We start from the raw sequence: 22,028 nt of genomic DNA on the forward strand, positions 1-22,028 counted from the left end.
GACAAATACCATATGTTTGCACGTATAGGAGGATTAGGAGGAACTTGACGGAGGACCAAGGGGGAGAAGAAGGGCGGAAATGGTGGGGGAAAGGGAGAGAGGCAAACCATGAGAGACTCTTGAATGCTGACAAAAACTGAGGACTGATGGATGTGGGGGGGAGGGGGGGATGGGCATGAAGGAGGGCACTTTGGGGATGAGCACTGAGTGTTATGTAGAAACTAATTTGACAATAAACTATTTGTAAAAAAAAAAAAAAAAAAAAAAAAAAGTCTCCAGACACTGTTGCCAAGGGTCCTCACGGGGGTAGTGGGCCCCGTGGAGAACCGCTCCCCCCACTGGCCTGCCGGTGTTAGAGCGTCACCTCCTGTGTCTTGCTTGTCCCTCACCTGTGTCAGCTTCACTGTGCTCACCCCACGTCAGTGGGCACCGGTTTACCATCCCCACGGGGGGCTGTTTGAATTGGTTCTGGCCTTGAGCTTATGAATAAAACTACTGTGAGCATTTGTGTACAACTGCCTTTGCGAGTATTGTGTATTCATTTCTCTTGGCATCGGAGTTGCTGAGTGCTACATGTGTGTTTGGTTGTGCTAGACCGCCAGACCGCCCTTCCGGGTGCCGGCGATAGCGTCCAGGTGTCCTCAGGCTGGCCAGCAGGTGGTGTGAAGCCTCAGGGCTCTCCAGGGAGGGAGGGAGGAACGGGGAAAGGTGGGTGGGAGACGGACCCGCGGGATCATGGGCACTGAGATCTGCAGTGGGCACAGGGGAGCCCCGAGAGCCCGCAGAGCAGCCCAGGTCCAAAAGTCAAAAGCTCCTGGAGACAGGGAAGCAATGGTGTCAGAGTGGGGTGGGTCCCTCGGACAAGCCTCTCATTCCATCAAGGTCTATGGCCTGGAGGAGGCCCACCACAGGGGGAACCCGGCTGCCTTACTCAGACCCCCATTCAAGTGCTAACTCCGTTCATATGGGGAGCAGTGTCTTGCCCAGTGTCTGAGCACTTGTGGCCCAGTCAGGGTACAACACATAAAATTAACCCTCCCAGGGCGCCTGGGTGACTCAGTCAGTTGAGCCTCCGGTTAAATGCACAGCTCTTGACTTCAGCTCACATCATGATCTGACAGCCGTGGGTTCAAGCCCCGCGTTGGGCTCTGCCCTCGTGGTGCGGAGCCTGTTTGGGGGTCATCTGCCCCTTCCCTGCACACTCTCTCGCTCGCTCTCAAGATAAATAAATAAACTTAAATATTTTAAAAAATTGGGATTGTCTTCTTGGTCTTGAATTGTAAGAGTTCTAAATATGTTGTAGATCTAAGTTCTTTGTCAGATTTACATACGCTGAACATTCTCTCCCAGTCTGGCCATAAGTTGTCTTTATCCTTAAACTGTCTTTCAAATAGCAGAAGTTTGTTCTGGTAAGGTTTAATTTATCAGCTTTTGTTTTATAGTTAGTGCATTCTATATCCCTGTAGGAAACCTTTGCTTATCTTAAGGCTGTGAAGACTTTCTTCTGTGTTCTTGTTTAGAAGCTCTGTAGTTTCAGCTTTTCTGTTTGGGTCCATGATCTTCTAAGGGGAGTTTTGTGGACCAGCTGGGGTACGGGCTGAAGTCTTCCCTCTTCCATGTTGCCGTCTGCACGGTCCTCTCCGCTCTGGATCGCTTGTCTCCTTGGTTGGACGTAACGCGGACAGGGGTCCGTTTTGGGGTTCTCCACTCCCCGCCCATCCCTGTGTCGCCGCACGTGGTCCACACTGTCACGGTCGCGTAGCTTCACGGTTAGGTCTTGAAATCAGATACTGTTGACAGGTAGCATCCACGTCATGGGAATTTTTTTTTCTCGTGGTAAAACTGCCGTGAACTGACCCTCTTAGTCCTTTTCAAGTGCGCAGCAATATTGACTACGTGCACGTAACTCTAGAACTGTTCACTTTGCACAACTGAAACTACCTATTTGTCTCAGTCAATTCAAAGTGCTGTAGGCCAGGTGCTTATAAACCACAGGAAGTTATTCTCCAGCCTCCAGAGGCTTCAGGTCCCAGATCAGGGTGTCCTGTGGTCTGGTGCTGGCGGGGCCTCCTCCGGGTCGCCGACGGCCACCATCTGTCTGTGGCGTGGCGTGAAGAGTGAACGGGCCCTGTGCTAAGGGTGCTAATCCCAGTCATGAGGTCACCACCCTGGTAACCCAGCCACCTCCCAGAGCTCCCATCTCCATATGCCATCCCAGCGGGGGTGGTATTTCAATGCATGGATTATGGGGGGCACATTCAGTCTGTTGCACGTTAAACAGCACCCTCTCCCCTCAGCACCCGGAAGCTGCTCTTCTGTGTTCTGCTTCTGATCCCACGGCTCCTCTGTCTCATGGAGGAGTCGTCACACAGCCTGGTGTCCCTGTGCCGGCTGCATCACTTGGTTACCCGTGTTGCCCCGCGTGTCAGGACTTGCTCTCGTCGGAGGGGCCGCGCCTCTTGCCCGCCGTCCGTGGTCGCACCTGGGCTCCTGCACGTCTCAGCTGCCGGGAACCCCTCCTCCGCACCCTGCTCTCGGCTCTTCTGGGTGCTGGGTGCACGCCCAGGCCAGACGCGGGCGTCCCGGGTCGTAGGGGGCTTCTCTGGGTGAATTTCTGAGGAGCCGCCAGTTGTCCGCGGCGGCTGCACCATCGTCCGTCCCCACCGACGGCGCCCGGGCCCGCGGCGGCCCCACGCCCTCGCCGAGCCCGCTGCCTTCCGCGTGTCTGCGGCGCCTGCCCCGGGTGCGAGGCGGGGTCTCCTGCTGGCCCCGGTCTGCGTCTCCCTGAGGCTTAGTGGTTCCCACTGGTTCCCAAAGAGGGTCGGCCCGGCGGCGTCTCCCGGGAAACATCTGCTCGAGCCCGGGCCGTGTCTGCGTGGAGGGGCCGTGTCTGCGTGGAGGCGGCCGAGTCCCCCCCGCCCTGGGCGCCGGCCCTCCGCCGCCGCGTGGTCCGCCGTGCGCGCTCGCCGGTCCGTGAGTTGCCTTTCGCTCCCGGGAAGTGCTCTTCGCCGCACACACGCTTTCATGTCCAGTGTAGTCCCGTTTGTCTACTTTTGTTGACGTGCGTTTAAGGGTATATTTTTAATATTTGCCTCTTATTTGGGGATTCTCTCAAAATCTCTTAAATGTGTAGGTCTCTTACCCACATAACTTGAAAAATCCCATGGATTTTTTTTTTCCTTTTAGACTAACTACATGGTTTTTTTGCTTCTTAGTTTGACTGTATTTTTTACTGGTTTCTTTTCCTCTCAGCTCTTCCTTGTATCTTGTTATTTCCTCTCATTGGTGGTGTTATTTTTGCTTCCCGGAGGGCTCTCCGAGTAATTTTGCTCCCAGAAAAGGCCGTGGGTGCTAAACTTGGTAGTCTCTGCATGTCTGAAAGTATCTTAATTTTGCCCTCCTTCTTGAATGATAGTTTGGCTTGGTTCAGAATCGTAAGCATTTCTGAAATTCCATTCCTTCATTTGGTAAAAGCCCTTTTGGAAGGAGCCTGTGAAGGAGCCGTTGGGGACAGGGCAGCAGGGGACAGTGGGGAAAGGCATGGGGGTGGGGGGGCCAGGCTGAGGGACTTTCCCCGTGTTCTTGGGACACAGGTTGGCCCAGGAGGAGGCTCCGTGCTGCAGGGACATAAATTCTGGGAGCTCCTGCTGTGTGTTGGGAGGGGGGGCTGCTACTCACATCCCTGACCTCGGCCCTGTGCACCGAGCTCCAGGTGTGGCCCAGGCTGGTGGGGGGCATGGGCAGATGGGAGTGAGGTCCTCGCAGGAGCGGGGCACCAGGGCAGGAGGTGAGTCCTCAGGTGGGAGGAGTGGCCACAGGAAGTATTCGGCAGGACCACTTGGAGGTCAGAGTCAGGAGTGGCGGCTGAGAGGCTGGCCAGGCCACATGACGGAAGAGCACTGCGGGAGTCACCGCCACCGGCTGCCCCCAGGAAGTGCACCCGGTTGTCAAAAGCTAGAGTACTTAACTTTGTAACCTTACAGCATGCACTGTTGGGCTTGGGTGTCCACGACGGACTGGAAGTGAATGTCAGGGCGTTGCCGCTTCCTTTATGGGTGCAAGTTACGTACAAGTGCAGATCTCAAGCCTGTGGCACTTGCTTGGGAATCTCCTCTTGCGCCGCCTTTGGCTCTGGGACGAGCCTCAGGCCGATGTCCTGAGCGGAAGGCAGGACGGTGAGGCATGTCCCTCCTATGAGTCCCGTGCCGTCGTCCGCTGAGCGTGGGTGTGCCGACCACGCAGGGGCCTGCTGGCACCTAGGAGCATGACTGTCCGGTGTGGCGGTACAGCCGGCTGGCGCGGGGACACTACCCTCGCCTGGCGCGTGCCTGGACTGCCTGTGTGTGCAGGTGTGTGATTTTTTCTCTTTCTTTTGATGTATTTATTGAAATTTAATTTTAACGTCTGAATCTGAGTAGAACTTTGAAGCTTTTGTTGTTATTCATCGTGGGGTTTGTTTCAGTACAGCTTGCAGTAATTCTGTTTATTGTGTCTTATGCAAGTGTCAGCCAGGTCAGATCAGACACACCTGTCCTCGCACAGGCGGTTGTCAGGGCTGCTGGGGTGGCTGGAGGCCCTCAGAACAGCTGGGATCCTGACAGGGAGGCTGCACACGCCGGCAGGCCGCCCACACCCGGCTTCGTGCCTCCTGAGACTGACCGTGTGCACGCTGTTACCTTATTATCGGGCATGCGTGGCGGAGCCGAGGCACGACACACGGGCCTTCTCCCCAGGCGCGGAGGACGGGGCGTGCCCGCGGCTCCCCCTTTTCCCCGCACGTCAGGGGCTGTGAAATGAGGACAGGCCGGTTGGCCGCCGACCTCACAGGCAGCTGAAGAGGTACCGACGCCATGGGTGCTCATGTGTCCCTCTGTGCTGGGGACGCCCTGCTTTGTTTTGTGTCAGAGACGTGCTTGTCTTGCTCACGCTGGACCCAGCGTGTGGCACACACAGCTTGTCTGGTGGCGTTCTGCCTCTTGGGCCGCTAAGACCCAAGGTGTGGACAGGAATGTGTGCCCACTGCCACCGTGTACCCAGAGGAGGCGCTGTGCGAGTGGCAGCTGGGGCAGGACAGTGGTGGCCTCGCTGGGTCCCAGGGCAGAGCCTTGTTGCTGTGTCCCTCCTGAGCTGGGTCCAGGCCCTTTGGCTTTATGCTGTTACCTTAGTGTCTCTGCCCCTGGGAACCCGGCTCCTCCCCGCCAAGTGCGGTGCCCTCTGGGAGCGGGCCCTCCTGCCTGGCCGGACACCACGCTGGGAAGGGGTGCACTTGGCATGGCTTGGCACAGACCTCTGCCGTGACCTCTGGCCCTGGGTGGGCAGGAAGCACTGAGAGGAGGGCCAGGAGAGGTCCTGTCTCTGGAAGGACACGCCGTCCTTGATGGGTGTTTTTGTCACTTGTGTAGGGAAAGGTGGATTTTGTAGCTGGAGGTATCTAGTATCCTCTGACTGAGACTTGTTAAGTGTGTGCTCTTAACCCCCCCTCGTCCTGAGTGACCTCCCCCGCATCACACCTCTGCCACGCCCCCCGGGCCCACCCCAGCCCCCGGGACTACCTGGGGAGGGGCTCTGGGATTACACTGTCAGTGCACAGACAGAAGGCAGCTGCACCACCGCTGTGGGTCTGGGGACAGGACGCACCTTCACATTAGTGTCCTTGTCCAGGAACACGAGCAGCCCTCCGTCCACACAGGCCTCTTGTGGGGAGTAGACGTGTGTTGTGAACACTGGAAGCTTCCCTGACAGCGTGCCAGGCAGGAGGCTGGGTCCCCCGCGTGGGCCCCCAGCCCTCCGCTCACACGCCCCTGCCTGTCCCCCGCCCCCCCAGGTGCCCTACGAGACGCTGAATAAGCGTTTTCGGGCTGCTCAGAAAAACATTGACCGAGAGACGAGCCACGTCACCATGGTGGTGGCCGAGCTGGAGAAGACCTTGAGCAGCTGCCCCGCCGTAGACTCCGTGGTCAGCCTTCTGGATGGCGTGGTGGAGAAGCTTAGCGTCCTAAAGAGGAAGGTCAGTGTTGCTTCCGGACCATCCTGTCGGGCTGTAGCGTGGGTCCATGGGCCCGGCCTCACTGTGTACCTAGGCTGTCCCAAAAAGGGGCCGTCTTCTGTGGGAACAGGGACACAGCAGAGGCCAGGCAGCCCTGAGGCGGGGAGGCGGGCCCTCAGGGCCAGAGCGTGGGAGACTGAGCCGTCCATGCCCTCAGGGCCAGAGCCTGGGAGAGTGAGCTGTCCATGTCCTCAGGGCCAGAGCGAGGGAGACTGAGCCGCCCATGCCCTCAGGGCCAGAGCGCGGGAGACTGAGCCATCCATGCCCTCTGTGCTCTTTGGGGCTGGCCAGCTGGCTTCGGTCCCACCCTCCCTCCCTGCGAGACCGGTCGTCCTGGCTCCAGAGGGTCCCAGTGCAGAGGGAGAGACAGATGACTTCTTCTAGAATTTCACCTCAAAACTTTGTGTCAGGTTTCTCGCGAAGCTGGGAGAGCTAGGTCAGGTATACTTCTATGCCGAGTGAGAGCAACCCGAAAATACAAGATATTTTACAACATTCTACTGAAGGTATCAAAGGGCTCACGAAACAGAAAGTTTATCAGCAGAATTGGAGGGCAGGGGCTAAGAGGAGAGAAGGGCAGGACCATGCTGCCCTATAGGCTGCAGCACACAGGTGAGCCCTCTGAGGGCCCTGCTGGCCAGGGACGGGGGCCGGCTGAGGGCGGCCAGGGCTGGTGGTGGGTCCTGGTGGCATTGCGTGTCAAGTGAGGGTGCCCCAGGAGTGGACTTCGCAGCCAGTTTCAGGACGTCCAGGTGAGCCAGGACCCCTCCTCTTCAGCTTGGTGTGAGTGGTCCCAGCTGGTGGCAGCTGCAGGCGCCAGGCTGACGAAACAGCCTCACAGAGCGTCAGGCCTGCCGAGGGGGGTGACCAGCTACACAGGACACTGTGGCTGAGGCGTGGCAGAAACGGTAGACGCCGTGCGGTCTTAAGATGTAGGAGGTAGAGATTGTCAGGTACCACCAGACTTCACTGTGTCTAAGGAATAAACAGCTGAGAATATCTGCAGGAAACAGGAAGTGTACAGTGTGAGTGAGAGTTTAAAATAAGCCAAACAAAACCTCAAGAGATTAAAAGTATAATAAATGAAATGAAAGACTCAAATGTATGCTTGTAACAGACTTTTTAACATTTAACAATCAGACAAAGCTAAAGAGAGAATTTGCGAACCGGAAGGTAGGTATGAAGAAATTATCTAGAATGCAACACTGAGAGCTAAAAACAAAAATGCAGAAGAGAGTGGGAGGCCTGGGAGAATAGAGTGGAGACTTGGACGAAAGCCAAGAGACAGGACAGGAAGAGCGGCTGAGATTCTCAGGGCTGCCGAAGTCACCAGTTCAGAGTCCTATGGGATACGTGAAAAGGACCCTACCTGTAGGACTTGACGATGTAAAACTGACCAGAGACACAGAGATTCTTAAGAGCAGTGGGAGGAAGAAAACCGCTTGCAGAGGAGCAGCAGATGTCCTGGCAGCTAGCAGAAGCCACCGAGGGGCGACTGCCCGAGGAGAGTGCGGGGCCACCGGGCGTGACCGTCAGGTCCCCGAGAGTTGACTGCTGTCCTGGACAGTGCCCACAGCACATTTCCAGGTAGTTGCAAAAAGTATCATAGAAGATAGTCGTGAAGTAGTAACAGATGGTTTAATTGACCAGGAAGCAAGGTTAAAATTCTGCGTCGCTGGCAGCATAGCAGCAGAGTATATGAAGGTCCCCGGCGAAGGGCAGGTGCGGGTCCACAGAGCGGTGGGTAAACCTGCTTTCTTAGTAATGTCTCCTGGGCCTGTGTGGGACTCTCCCTTTGGTGTCCGTCCCCCGGTCTGGGGACGTCCCCTGCCGTCCTCTGATTTGTCCTTGCCTCCTGTTTGTGGGTGTTGGTGGGGGGCAGGCCGACCACGGTCCCGCCCCGAGCACCTCTCTCTCTGTTGCGTGTCCTGTCTCAGGCGGTGGAGTCCATCCAGGCAGAGGACGAGAGCGCCAAGCTGTGCAAGCGCAGGATCGAGCACCTCAAGGAGCACAGCAGCGACCAGCCCGCGGCCGCCAGCATGTGGAAGCGGAAGCGCATGGACCGCATGATGGTGGAGCATCTGCTGCGCTGTGGCTACTACAACACGGCCGTGAAGCTAGCCCGCCAGAGTGGCATCGAGGTGGGTGGGGCAGGGGCGGGGCTGCGGGAGCACGCTCTCCTGGGCAGGTCTCCCCGGCAGAGAGACCTACAGCCACACACGCACATGCCCCCCGTACCCCCACAGGCAGTGCTCCCCTGTGCCCCCACGTGCTCCCCTACACCCCCACGTGCCCCCCTATACCCCCATGTGCCCCCTACACCCCCACGTGCCCCCCTATACCCCCACGTGCCCCCTACACCCCACATGCCCCCTACCCCCCCATGTGCCCCCCTATACCCCCACGTGCCCCCCTATACCCCCACGTGCCCCCCTACACCCAGCATGCTCCCCTATGCCCTCATGTGCTCCCTTACTCCCCCGTGCGCACGTGCTCTGCTACACCCCCATGTGCTTCCCTACTCCGCCACACACACATTTCTCTATACCCCCACATGCCCCCCTATACCCCCATGTGCCCCCTACAGCCCCACGTGCCCCCCCCACACCTCCTGCCCTACACCCCCGCATGCCACCCCTACACCCCCCCACCCTACTACACCCCCACATGCCCCCTCAGTGGCTTGTGAACTGGGAAGCCAGCTTCTAAAGTGGCAAGTCTGGCTGCTTGTTCACCAACATGTTCTCACGAGGAAGAGTGTGGAGGGGGTCTCCCCAGTCAGTGCCCCCCCTTCCTATCGTTACGCTCCAGGTATGTGCCCATGACCCTTCCTACTGCCATGAGGTCTTCTCCCCGGCGTAGGATACGCTTCCCGCCCATCTGTCTTCAGGGTTCCCACAAGGCAGCTACACAGACACGCTGTCCTGGCTTTGTGCGCGTGCAAGCCGGGCCGCTGGGAGTGCCCGCAGGAAGGCCGCTTGGCAGCGGTGGCGTGGCCCGGGGTGGGGGGTGTCATGGGCCCCTCACTCCCCTTACGGGGCCTCACAGACCCGCGTGCGCCTTTCTCTAGTCTCCGGGCCACTTTTGCCAGGGGCTGTCCCTCTGCTTTTGGGTAGTGGTCCCTCTGGTCTCCTGAGGGCGGCATCTACCATGGGGGGTTGGGGGGCCCACAGCATGCCTGTCCCCCGCCCCCCCGCCCCCCCGGTCTCCACGCTGTACCCAGTTGTCTCTTGCGCCTGTTCTTCCACGCTTTTCCTCCCTGTCCTGCCCATGCTTGCCTGGCACGGCCTGTGCGTCTGCCGTGGTCGCGTGGGTTCTCACAGATGCCCCGCCCTCCATCGTCCTGTCCCCTGAGGGTGTGGCCGAACGCTTCTGGCCCCGAACAGGTGCTTTGATGGGGAGACAGGCATGAGGTCAAATAGGACGTGTACAGGGGGCACAGGGGCAGGAAGACTGGTGATTTTCAGAAGGTTGGTTTGGGGGGGGCACCTGAGCAGCTCAGTCGGTTAGGTGTCTGACTCTTGATTTGGGCCCAGGTCATGATCTCACAGTTGTGAATTTGAGCCTTGTATGGGGCTCTCTGCTAATGGCACAGAGCTTGCTTGGGGTTCTTCTGACCCTCCCTTGCTTGTGCTCGCTTTCCTTCTCCCTCTCCCCCTCAAAATAAGTAAACATGAAAAAAAAGAAGTTTAAGTGGGTGCAGTGGGCTTGCAGAGATGAGAAGAGGGTCCCAGGACAGGCCTGGGAGCCACCATGTATTTGGGACGGGTGTCTGAGTGCATGCAGAACTCAAATGGGCCTTCCCCGCAGCTGAGATGCATGCGCAGTGGGGGGGGGGGGTTGGAGGCATTGCTTTTAATAGGCTCGCTATGGTTGCTCTGTGAAGAACAGACTGGGGGGGACGGGGAACCCACAGCTGTGCTGTGGTTCACAATGATGACAGTGGTCAGACCGTGGATGTCATAGAAAGGGGGCCCTGTGGCACCCCCAGCTTCATAGCTAGGAGGACCCTCCTGCCCTGGGGGTGGGGCGAGTTCTCCTGACACAGTGAGGTGCTGTCACCAGTGAAAAGGCTGGTGTATCAAGATTCCTTAAAATTTAAACTTTTGTCCTTCAGAAAATGCCGTGGAGAGCACTCCAGGGCAGCCCAGATGGGTCTGCGCCCCACACAGCCTGGCTCTGGGAGGGGCGGCATGTCCCCGGGGTGTCCTTCTGTGCCCATCTGCATGAGAACTCATGGTGCTGGCTTCCTGCGGGTGGGGGGTGGGGGGGGTGGCCAACGCCCGATCGTCAGGGATGATTTCCTGCCTCGGTGTGTGTTGTGTGCTGGCCCGCCTCCAGCCGTCTGGTTTAGCGCCTGTGGTGTGACTCCCGCCCCCCAGGGGCCATGCATGGACATCAGACCCTGGTGGTAGAAAGGAGAAAGACAGGAAAGATCCAGATTCTGAGGCTGCACAGATCAAAGACACACAGGTGGACCCTGAGGTGCAAGCAGGAGAGGCCGCCTCTAAATTCAGAGCGTAACTGAAAACCGGAGATGGAAGTAGAGAAGGACGATCTTCACGTAGGAGATGCAGCATTTGCCTTAGGAAGAGTTTCAGAAAAGAGAAGAAAATGCCGGAGAAATGGCTGAAGGAGTGGTTCAAGGAACCGCCCCCTCCCGAGATGCTTAATAAGCGGGACGCCAGTGAGCGAGGCACACGCACACAGTGGTGGTGCCGGCGCTCACCTTCTGGGCTCGCTCATGTCAGGAGCGTGAGGCAGGGCGGACCCGAGGCACACTGTGGGCATCTACACCTCGAGGGTCGGAGCCGGCTCTCGCTGGGCCTGCCCCCTCTGACCTTGCTGTCCTGCCACGTGCAGTCAGGGTGTGGGGCCGGGAGCCAGGCTTGGGTCTCAGGCTGTGTGAGCTTTGGGCTGTCTGGTGGCTCCCGAGGACTTGGGTGGAACAACCCTGGCATGACCCACCCCAGACCGCCGTCCGTTGAGCTGCCCTGCGGAGACCACGGAGCTTGGGCCGTCTCCCGGGCGCTGACCCCGACAGTGGCACAAGCTGTGCCCTCGCGTCAGCTTCTCTTCTGCCCTGCCCGGATACTGCCCCCACAGCAGGACACCCCAGCGGTCCCCGTCCTGCCCTGGGCTCAGTGTGGCCAAGCCCCCGGGTCTCTGTGTAACAGCACTTTGATTTGTATGTTTTCTTGTGATTCTTGCTGTAGCCATCCGGTCTTAGCGGTACTGCAACATCGTTAGCCAAGTTTGTTTATTTTGAGAGAGCACAAACACATGAGCAGGGGAGGGGCAGAGAGAGGAAGAGAGAGAATCCGAAGCAGGCTCCACGCTGTCGGCGCAGCCCCGATGCGAGGCTCAAATTCACAAGCTGTGAGATCTTGACCTGAGCTGAAAATGAGTTGGATGCTTAACCACCAACCGAGCCACTCAGGGCTCCGCCCAGAAGGGCTCCCACTTCTTAACGTGTAGAAAGTTTCTGGCTTTCACCGTGGTCGCTTTTCCTCGAAAGCTCCTGTCTTGGCTGCTCTCCTCCCTTCCCCAGACACCGCTTGTGCGAGAAGCGGGACACAGCCCTGGCTGCTGAGACTTGGAAGCCCGGTGGCCAGCTCCTGACTTGGTTGGCCCAGGGCAGACCTTAAGTGGAGACGGCATGGTGAGAAAGCGGGCTTGTCCCGCGCCTTGCCGTGCCCAGTGTCCCTGTGTGAGGCCTGCCTGAAGGACACTGGGACGCGTCTGTAGCACGATGCTCGCCGGCTGGCTGCGGGACGCTGGCGTGCCGAGTAGTGGGGTTCACTCAAGAGTTTAGGGGGGTTGTGTCGGATGCTCTCCCTCTGCTCCCTGAGCAGAGGTGTTTGCTCCAGTCATTGCAGAGGGACAGAAATTTCCCATTTGCCACTTGTTTTCCTGACGCCCCCCCCCCCCCCCCGGTGATGTGCAAGCACTGCTGTCCCCTCCCAGCCCGCGTGGCCACGTCCTCGTTGCTGGCCCTGCTGCAGCCCCTTGCTGGGGACGCGCAGGCCCTGGGCGCCCCGTGGGCTCCTGCACTCCAGCAGACGTGCGACGGGGCAGGTGGGCGTCCTCACCCGAGGCCCTGGTCCTGCTCGGATCCGCCAGAGCCCTGCAGAGCGACCGCACAGACCGCTTCCCCAGCTGCGCAGTCGCTGGAGAAGAGAGCCGCACAAACGTGAAGCAGAGACAGCCCTACTCACCCGCCCTCACTGCCCCTTCTCAAAAATCGCAAACATGTCTTCAGAGGAAAAAGAGCCCGGAAGATGAGGGGATGGGTCGCTGGGGTTCCCAGGTCTAATTGTGAAGGGGACAAATGAGGTCAGGCCTGTGTTGGAGCGGGAGGTTCTGGCCTGGGGGTTTCATTTGGGGCCCACACCTGCCCTTGGGAGACCTTATCTAGGTGCGGGGCATGCCTCAGCCGCTGTGCTCGGTGGGTGTGCTTGGGCCGCTGCACTCGGATGGCCCGCAGCAGCCTTGGGCCATGCGCGCCTTTCTGCAAGCCTGGGCCCCGCCCCCCCGGAGAGAGCACAGAGCGCACCGGTTTGGGCGCGGGGGTCCCGGAGTCCAGGGCGCCGAGCTCACGCCGCTTCCCTCCCCTAAGGACTTAGTGAACATCGAGATGTTCCTGACTGCCAAAGAAGTGGAGGAGTCCCTGGAGAGGCGCGAGACCGCCACCTGCCTTGCCTGGTGCCACGACAACAAGTCCCGGCTGCGCAAGATGAAGGTGTGCGGGCGCGGGACGGGGCTTGCGCCTTCACCTGTTGGTGCAGAGTTCCATGCTTCTGGCTCACAGGGTGGGGGTGTGGGGTGTGGGGTGGGCTTGGGGTTTTGTTTTTGGTCTGGGTGTTTGGGTTTTAGGTAAAATCCCTGAAAAGTGCACCCCCTTCTGCATTACGGTTTGGACCAGTGTTCTGGGCCTGAGGTTGTGAAGGGGTGAGGTGCCGACCCCCTGCGTGCTCAGCTTGCCCGGCAGTGCCAGGTCCTCCGGCTCCCCGAGCCCCTCGTCACCAGTGCAGGGGTGCCCTGCGTGGAGGCGTTGTCCGCCCGCACACGTGCTGCGTGCTAGGCGGGGGTCCTTCTCAATACAGCTTTTCTTGGGAGCCACAAGCAGCTTGAAAAATAGACGCTTAAACATGAGTTACAGAATCTGAATGCTTCTTGAAAGGTGTGTCACACCAGGGCTTGCAGAAACGTGTAACTTCTGTTAACCTTCCCCTGCCTCCGTTAGAAAAACTGTTTTTCTGTTTTCTAAACCGAGCGCCTTTAACCTCTCCCTGGTTGAGCTTGTCGTGTGGGTATAGTCACCAGCCAAGGGTGACGCTCTCTGCCACTCAGGGCCGCCAAAGCGAGCACGACGCGAAGACGGGACGGAAAAGTAGAGTGGCCAGTGGCTCCCCTAAAGAGAGTGAGGATCTTGGTATGGAAACCATAAAAGGAAAGCCAGAATTGGTATGTAACACACCCTGCTGTCCCGCCGCAGCCCCCACAGCAGTGCCGCACGGCGGGAACCAGGCCAGGAGACTGGAGGCGTCCCGCCCCGACAGCCGGTTTCATGAGCCCCGGCGCCTCCGGACCACACTGCCTCTGGGCCGGGTCTCAGGCGGGGCCTCACAGCCGCTGTGGGGGCGGGCGGGCAGCCCAGGCCGCGATGGCAGGTTCCTGTCGCTGTCCCGTGTGCTGGGAAGCACGCAGACAGCCACCCCGACGTGCGTTGGGCGTGAAGATACTACCGTCGTGAAGTGTCTGCTGAACAGGGTGGAGCGACGAAGTACCCGCTGTGAGCGTCTGTGTGTGTACACTCGGGCGTTCGCACACGCAGGCCGGGGGCGGGCTATGTGGGGCCACAGCAGACCCCTGGGAGCAGTCAGGAGCCCTAGGTGAGGAAACAGACTTTGAGACCCAAGTTCCCGTTGTTGGAAAGTACCCTAGATGATGGGCGTGCCGGACAAGCGGCTGCTGACCCTGGGGTCTAGATACTTCCGGGCAATCAGAGCAGCAGCGCACGGGCGGTGCGTCCGGAAAGCCGGCGGAATCATAGCCGTGGCGGCACCAGCTTCGCCAACGTAGCACCCAAGGGACATCACTCAGCCTTCAGTGCTTTGCGCGATCACCTAGAACCATGCTGTCTTACGCTGGAGTCTGGGCCCCTAACTTTCAGTAATTCATGTTTGCCTGTTAGACCGTTTGGAAGGTCGGTTGCAGGAGCAGAGGCCTTATGAGGCCGTGAACCCGCCTGCACGCGCTGTTGTGTAAAGCGTAGTGGAGTTGACCATGACGTTGCTCATCTGGAACGTCCACGTGGTGGCCCCTCCTGTCGTCAGAGCTCCTGGCAACCCTGAGCATAGAAGTGGCGACCGCTGGCTGCCCTGGGGGGGCAGGCAGGGCACCTCCCCCTGGTCCCCTCCCCCCCCCCTGCCGTTGCTTCCGCTGGTCTGGCCTTGGGCGGGAGCACGTCAGTGGGGCTGGGACCTCCTTTCTTACGGTTGGTGCCGTGCCCACCGCTCCGCACACGGCATCTGCTCCATTCAGTTGGGGGTCAGGAGGTCGCCTTGGTGCAGAGGGTAGGGGAGGAGGGGCGAGGGCAAGGGACCCCACCTTGCCCTGAGCACCTGTGCTGTGGACCTGTGGGGCACCAGGTAGGTGGTCCTCTGCACCTTTGCGTCCGGGGGCCCCCAGGGAGGTCCCATCGGCCGGTGCTCTGCCCTCGTGGCCGTGGAGGCACCTTCACGGGTCCGGCTGAGACCCTGCATCAGGGTGCCCGCATGCAGAGGCCCGGGTGGGGAGAGTCCACGTGATCAGCAAACCTGAGTCACGGTTTAGACACGGGGTTTGGCAAACTTGAGTTATGGTATAGGCACTTGGGGTTGACTGCCTGGCCCGCCGTGTGGAATTCTGTCCACGCACCCTGCGACCCAGGCACCATGGAAGGCAAAGGGACAGATAAGTGGAAAACCCAGAGATTTTCCTCTTCCGTTAACTCCACTCATTCTGTTTCTGGTGGGAAGTACTGAGTGTTTTCTGAAGCTGCAGAAATACAGTTTAAATTGCTACTTTTGTAGAATAATCGAGCTTTTTATCTTAGGTCGCAAAAGTCCATTTTGCCTCCCTTTACCCACCCCCCGTCATAGAGCTTGAGCCCAAATTGGACTGGCATCGTTAAGATTTCAGAGTTGGCATTTGGGCGTCCACACAAACGACCACGCTGGTGGTGCACTCTGCTAGCCGCCGTCAGTGTCCCCCACGCCCTCCACAGACCCCAGCACCCCAGGCTCTAACCTAGTCCCTCCCACCCTCCCCAGGGCCCTTGCACCTGGCTCTTCTGCCCGGAACATTTCCCCCCAGGCATCCCTAAGCATTGTCCCCACCCCCACCCCACCTGAGGGTCCTCACCCCACGTCCCTGCTCAGGGACCTGGGTTCTCTCCCCTGTTCCCTGCTTGCCGCCCCTGCTTATGCTCCCCTATGAGACGCCGCCTCCCAGCCTCTCCTCCGACTGGGTGTCAGGGCCTCGAGTGGGGACCGGCCTGCCTGTCCAGAGCAGGCTGACGTGGACAGTGCCACGCAGGTCCTGAGGCGAGGTCCCCGGGGCCGAGGCTGGGAAACGCAGCTGGGCGGGGAGAGGGCTCTGAGCGCATGCCCACGCTCACGCCCACACTCATGCTCACGCTCGTGACTTCACACAGATTACAGCCCGGAGAGCTGCTCCGTCCTCATAAAGGGGTTGGAAACGTGTCTTCCCGGGGCTGCTTCACACGGGAAGTTGTGTCCCGCACCCTCCGCGCCACCGGCAACCTCCAGCATCCTCCCCTCAGGTGGCACCTGTCTGTCCGTCCCCGAGCCTGGCCCGCGGGTGCACACTCGGGGCCCTGGACCCCTGGGCGCCGGCTGCCCGGCTGTCCTGGGGACGCATGGGCTGCAGGCTGACGCTACAGTTTTGGCATCCGTGCCACCCCCTACCCTCCCTTGGCCGGGGAGCCGTGTCCGGCTGGTCTGGCAGGGTTGGCCCGTGGGCGTGGCTCTGTGGCGACGCTACCCAGGCCTTGTCTTGTGTTTACCCCCAGAGCTGCCTGGAATTCAGCCTAAGGATTCAGGAGTTCATTGAGCTCATCCGGCAGAATAAGAGACTGGACGCCGTGAGGTACGTGGAAGTGGTCTCACGGGTCTTGGCGGAGGGCGCGCTCCCTCCCTGACGCCACGGGCAGGCCTCCTGGGCTCTGGGGGATGAGCGTGCGGTGTCCAGCAGGTCTGCCCTGACTGGGCCCTGCCTGTGACGGGCAGCCTCCTCTCTCCCTGTCCCCGAGCAGCCTGCTGGGGCTGGGCGCCCAGGCTCCTGCTGTTCGGCGCACATGGCCTTTCTGACAGCGCCAGGCCGACTTACCGCGTGGGCTCAGGGCCACGGGCTCTGCTGTGTCCCCCTGTCCTGGGCTCAGGGAGGCTCCAGGCACAGACGACGTGCTGTTCAGAGGGTGGACTGAGGGCATGCATGAGGGCAGAGGGGAAGGAGGCCAGCGTGCCGGCACAGGGACGTGGGGTCCCTCGGGAAGGCACAGCCCTGGGGCCCAACCTGTGGGCCCTGTGTCTCCTGAGAGTCGGCCCGCGGGGTCGGGGGGGATGGACTGCCTCTGGGGCCTCCCAGGGCTGGGTGGGGGGCCGCTCTTGGGCTTTGGGTCCTTGGACGCCCGGGTAACTTGGAACGGCTCGAGCAGCTGGGTCGCTGCCTCTGGGTATTTCCTGAGTGGGATTCGGTGCTCGGTGCCTTGAGCCTCATCTCCATCCCTGCGTCCGCGAGGAGGGGCCTGCTCAGCCGAGCTCCCAGCAGACCCTGGCCCAGGTCACACGAGGGGGCTTCGTTGGTACTGAGGCTCTGGCGCACACTGAGCACAGGCACTTGGAGGTAAAACCGCAGTCTTAGGCAGCCCCCAACGTTGTTTTCCAGACACGCAAGAAAGCATTTCAGCCAGGCCGAGGGCAGCCAGCTGGACGAGGTGCGTCAGGTCATGGGCATGCTGGCCTTCCCGCCGGACACGCACATCTCGCCCTACAAGGTAACCCTGCCTGTGGGCCCTCGGGGCTTGGGAGGACCTCGACTGTGGCCACGCCCACGTACGGAGCTTGACCAGCTCGCCAACATTCCCGTCTTGTCCCCGCTGTGCCTGTGGGGTCGGAACAATGCACAGGGTCCCCGCCTAGCAGGCTTCCAGCTCTGAGCGCCTCCCTGGCTCCCGTGACCTCGCTCCCTTGCTGCCAGTGTCCCTCCTGACCTCCGCCTCTCCTCGGGGTCTTTCCCCTGCTGCCCGGGACCTTGTGGGTCCGCGTGGGGTCCGGGCGGGCGTCGCCACGCAGCACCGCTCACCAGCCCCCTTGGCTCTGCTGGGCTGGGGCAGCAGGTCTGGCCTCTTGAAACCAGGCGGTGCCCCCCCAGCTTTGGAAACCTAGGCACAGCCCCGGTAACCCCTGACCTGCCTTCCGGGACCCTTCTTCCCTTGTCTTGAGAAACGTCACCATGTTCACAGCTGAGCAGCTCACGGGCCTGTCCTGGGAGACCTGGGAATTCCAACAACTCTCCCCCGTTCCTGTGGCCGCGCCCCTGGGGTCCCGGCAGCTCTCCCCCGTTCCTGTGGCCGCGCCCCTGGGGTCCCTTGGCCATCAGTCCGGTCACACCCACACGAGTGTCCTTATAAAGATCGCTTGGCCTCTCCTAAGCAGCCTTCTCCTCTTATGCAACATGGACAGAAGTTTCCAGATCGTAAAGTTCTGCTTTCTTTGGGTGAGCAGCTCCGCCCGTAGTCGTTTCTGTCTTCACGCGTCTTACTGTAAATGGGACTTTGCTGCGAGAGCACTTTGGTCGGACTGCGGGCCCTGCCCGGCTCCTGGCCCTCAGCCGCCCGCTCTCCACGCAGCCTGGGCTCTGTGGCCACGCGTCTGCACTGTCCCAGCCGTGACCCCAGTTCTAGGTGTTCGTTGCCCAGCTCCTCCCCCAGTTTTCCGCTGTCATCTGCCTGGGCTCTGTGACAATCCCACGGGCCTGGCGGCTTATTTCCCTTGGTCACGGCGCCCACAGGGTTGGGTGAGGCTCCCTTCCTCCCATCTCTTCAGACAGGGAAACCTGTGTCCTTCCTGAAGGCTCCGCCCTCCTGGCCCTGTGGGTCCTGGAGGCCGCCTGCGGCGCTGTCACGGTGAGGCACACGGCACTTGCCCCTGGGGTCCCTCTCGCAGCTGTCAGCCTGTCCCCAAGAGGGAGTGAAGGAAAGTCCTTCCTCGTGGGCTGAACCAGCCTTGTTCTCTGAGCCCGGACGTTGGGCTCCATCCGAGGCCCCATGTGCCCCACGCAGCTTTGTGGGCCGTCAGCACGTGTGCACCTCGCCCCCACGTGCTGAGGGCTCGGCCGCAGGCCTCGCGCAGGGCGGCGGGAAGCTGCTTCGCCCCACCTGGGTGCACACAGTCTGTGCTGTCAGGAGGGTCCTGTAATATAACCTCCATTCACAGAGGTCTTAGGAGTGAGTCTGGACTCACACTTCTCTTCCCTGCTCTGGAGAAGGGGTGTGAGAAGTGCAGAAAGGGCCAGTCCCTAGAGAGTGAGACGTCCTGCTCGGGACGGCACGTGCAGGGCCAGTGCGTCTCCCTGGAGTGGCCTCACGATGGCAGGAAGGAGCGAGGCCAGAGAGGAGCGGGGGCCCGACCCTCGGGAAGACCTCCTGGCCGCGTGGAAGCGAAGCCCGGCAGCCGGTGCCCGGCGCGGGCCGGCTGGGGGTCAGGGAGGCAGGGCGACCCACGAGAGGAAGGCCGGCACGCGTGCAGAGCTCGGCGGTGGAAGGGGTGCCGTGTGGAGGGAGCACAGTCTCCGCCCCCATCCCCCCCACCGTGGCAGGAAGTCACGGGTCTAAGTGGGTCACATGAGAAGCAGGACGAAGGGCTCTGGTCTTGGAGAGGTGGCCACACCAGAGGCCCGAGGCCAAGGGTCTCTGGACTGTGGGCTTGGTCCTCTGGGCTTTGCTGTGGTCAAAATAACATTAAAGACGTGTTTTTTTAACATTGGAGTGAAGTGTGGTGTCTGCCCTGGACCCAGACCCCTCGTGAGGCCCCCACTGCACGGGCGCTCGTGCCTCCCCCTTGATGCGGGATTGTGCTTGACGCCCAGGGTTTCACTCCGGCTGGTGTGCGCCCTCCCCTCTCTGCTCTTGTAGACTCTGAGCCTGGAAGGCTCCGGAGACACGTTCACCGGGCCTGATGCTCTGCTCTGAGCTTCTCCAGCCTGGGCCGGAGCGCCGGCTCCCATTCCAGAAGGTCCTTTTCTGGAAGGAGACTTTTCCTCTGGAACCTCAGTGCCTTTATCTGTACCCAGCTGTCCTTAGGCCCACCGAGCCCCCTTCTTGCCGTGAGGCCACAGGACCCGCACCCTCTGTCATCTGTCCACACAGAGCACACTGGCGGTCCTGTGGGCGCACTCGGGGTCCAGGCTTCCGGCACCCAGTGCTGCCCTTAGGCTGGTGGGTGTGGGCTCGTGGGGGCCTGCCGTATGTCGTCAGGGACCGCCGTCCCCTGGCGCACCCCAGCGCCCCTCTGGCCTGTCTCTTCCAGGACCTGCTGGACCCGGCCCGGTGGCGCATGCTGACCCAGCAGTTCCGCTACGACAACTACCGGCTGCACCAGCTGGGCAACAACTCCGTGTTCACGCTGACGCTGCAGGCCGGCCTCTCGGCCATAAAGACACCGTATCCTCCCGGCAGGTGCGCCGCGCCGCCGTGCTCGGCCCCTCTTGGCCTGGCGTCCGTGCGGGGTCTCTTGTCCTCCCCCGGGAAGGCAGGGGCTACGAGTCCCGGGCCTCTGCTCCCCCCGGTGTGTGTGGCCCCCACTCAGGCGGCCCAGGCGGTGTGCGGGCACGGCCAGTGTGTGCACACCTTGCGGCAGCTGCGAACCGCACGTGCGGAACAGCCGTCCTGTGCGATTCTGAGAACCCACTCCAACTTCTGCGTGGCCGAGCGCCTTCCCCGCCGCGGTTCCCACCCCAAGGCCGGAGGGCCCCTCTCTGTGTAGCACGTGGGCATCCTGGGCCCCAGGGCTGTGTGCTTCAGCACGTGACAGGGCGTGGGGGGCGCGGCAGCCGGTCCCTCATGGGGCGTGCTCTGGCCTCAGCGGGGCCATTTCCCCGCCAGGTGGGGTGTTCTCTCCGCCCTGGAAGGCCGTTCCGGGCTGTTCCCTGCCTCGCGCCACCCCCTGTGCCCCCCACCCCGCGCCCCTTCCTTAACCTGAGTGCAGACAGTGCTACAAGGAGGACGGCAGCTCCAAGAGCCCCGACTGCCCCGTGTGCAGCCGCTCCCTGAACAAGCTGGCGCAGCCGCTGCCCATGGCGCACTGCGCCAACTCCCGCCTGGTCTGCAAGATCTCGGGCGACGTGATGAACGAGAACAACCCACCCATGATGCTGCCCAACGGCTACGTCTACGGCTACAACGTGAGGGACCTTAGGGGCCGGGCGTGGCGGGAGGGGGGGAGGGATGGGCAGGGCCGAGGAGGGGGTGAAGGGGCGGGGCCTGGAAGGGGCTAGTGGCGACCTTGCGCGTGGCCCTGCGCCAGGTGTCCTGCACCAGGTGCGGACATGTCGGCCCCACGCTGTCCCCGGTGAAGCCGCAGGGCCAGGGTTCGCGGGCGGGGCTCCAGGGCAGCAGAGCTCTCCCACAGCAGGCGGCGGTGGGCGCCTCTCACGCGGCCCCTGTCTTTCAGTCTCTGCTGTCTATCCGTCAAGATGACAAAGTTGTGTGCCCGAGGACCAAAGAAGTGTTCCACTTCTCACAAGCCGAGAAGGTGTACATCATGTAGGCCGGGCCGCCCCGCGCCCCCGCGCCCCCGCCCGCCTGCGTTTCTGTTTCTTGCGACCAAAGATCAGTGAGCGACGATGGGCCCCCTAAGAGAGGAGAGGAGTCGGAGCAGAGCGTGTGCTTGGGGACAGCCTCTCCGGAAGGACTCGGAGCTGGAGCGCGCCAGCTCCTGGCTGCCTTCCCTTTCAGAGAGACCTCGGCCGCTTCGGAAACAGGAGTCGGTCATTTTCCGCGCCCCTGACCCGGTCTCTGCCCGCCGAGACCCGGGGCCTGAGCCTGGGCCGGGAGAGGCGCCCCGAGGCCCGGTCCGGAGCTGCCGCCAGCCGCACTGTGGCCCCAGGACCGGGCGCCGGGGCGGGGTTAGGATGTGCTAGGTTCAATGTCACGTCATTCGTGCCGCCTTATTTCCTGCTTGAGAATGTATTCACGTGGAGACCCACTGGACCGAGCTCTGCAGAGGCCTTGCCGATGGCTCCGTACCTGTAGATCTAACGCTGTTCGTTACAGAAGCTAGTAGTTCAGTTGAAGTAACCGCCGGTGACTTTTCCAATCCAATGAACCATTGTAGTTTACACGAAATCACACCGTAGAGGTTTGTATTTAGCGCTTATTTTTGCATGTTGATGTTGATTAGCTAATAAACTGTAAATGTAAAACATGTTAATAAAAGGGTTTTCTATTTCTTACATCTGTGTGAGGTGGAAACCGCTGGGCACCCCAGCACCCTCGCTTGTGTCTGCTCACCCCGGGCCCCCCCAGCCCGGCACCCTCGCTCGTGTCTGCTCAACTTGCACCGCCACCCCCAGTCTGCGCCCGCACAGCCTGCAGGGCTGAGGTCCCAGGAGAAGCCCCCGCTGCTCTGGCCCATGTGTACCCACATCCCAGAGTCCCACTCCGGTACCCAGGTGGTTGCCCTTCTTTGCTCTGGGGGAGGCAGGGGTGGCAGGGCCATCGAGTGGGGTCTCCCGAGTCGCCAGCACGCATTGGGAGCGTGCTGCCAGTGAGTGCCAGGCACACACAGGTGGCTGCGGGCGGCCTCTTCCAGAGCCCCTGCTCGGAGCCCAGGGTCGATGTAGTGGGGCGGTGGCTCCTTCCCGCCGTGCCCTCGGGCTTCACGCTGACCACCTCCCCTTTTCCTTCTTCCCAAAG

At 61.0% G+C, this 22,028-nt stretch overlaps 1 protein-coding gene across 6 annotated transcripts in view; it reads left to right on the top strand.

Moving 5' to 3' along the window:
* The window catches only part of MAEA (macrophage erythroblast attacher, E3 ubiquitin ligase), a 35,430-nt gene extending 13,865 nt beyond the window's left edge, over window positions 1–21,565 (top strand). For 2 of the 6 annotated variants that reach the window (XM_039220355.1, XM_039220357.1), the window contains exons 2-10: window positions 5,825–6,007; window positions 7,984–8,187; window positions 12,666–12,788; window positions 13,400–13,513; window positions 16,125–16,201; window positions 17,000–17,108; window positions 19,642–19,775; window positions 20,320–20,515; window positions 20,785–21,565. In XM_039220355.1, coding sequence (XP_039076286.1) covers window positions 5,825–6,007; window positions 7,984–8,187; window positions 12,666–12,788; window positions 13,400–13,513; window positions 16,125–16,201; window positions 17,000–17,108; window positions 19,642–19,775; window positions 20,320–20,515; window positions 20,785–20,880 — 1,236 coding nt within the window. In that variant the 3' untranslated portion in view covers window positions 20,881–21,565. Of the gene's footprint in view, window positions 1–5,824; window positions 6,008–7,983; window positions 8,188–12,665; window positions 12,789–13,399; window positions 13,514–16,124; window positions 16,202–16,999; window positions 17,109–17,576; window positions 17,823–19,641; window positions 19,776–20,319; window positions 20,516–20,784 lie in introns of those variants that run through there. The other 4 variants (XM_039220356.1, XM_039220358.1, XM_039220359.1 and 1 more) reach the window with 4 other exon arrangements.
* Window positions 21,566–22,028: the final 463 nt, after the last annotated feature.

The sequence above is a fragment of the Hyaena hyaena genome, unplaced genomic scaffold, assembly GCF_003009895.1.
Source record: "Hyaena hyaena isolate Hyena2069 unplaced genomic scaffold, ASM300989v1 scaffold_886, whole genome shotgun sequence".
In the NCBI taxonomy this organism is placed as follows: domain Eukaryota; kingdom Metazoa; phylum Chordata; class Mammalia; order Carnivora; family Hyaenidae; genus Hyaena; species Hyaena hyaena.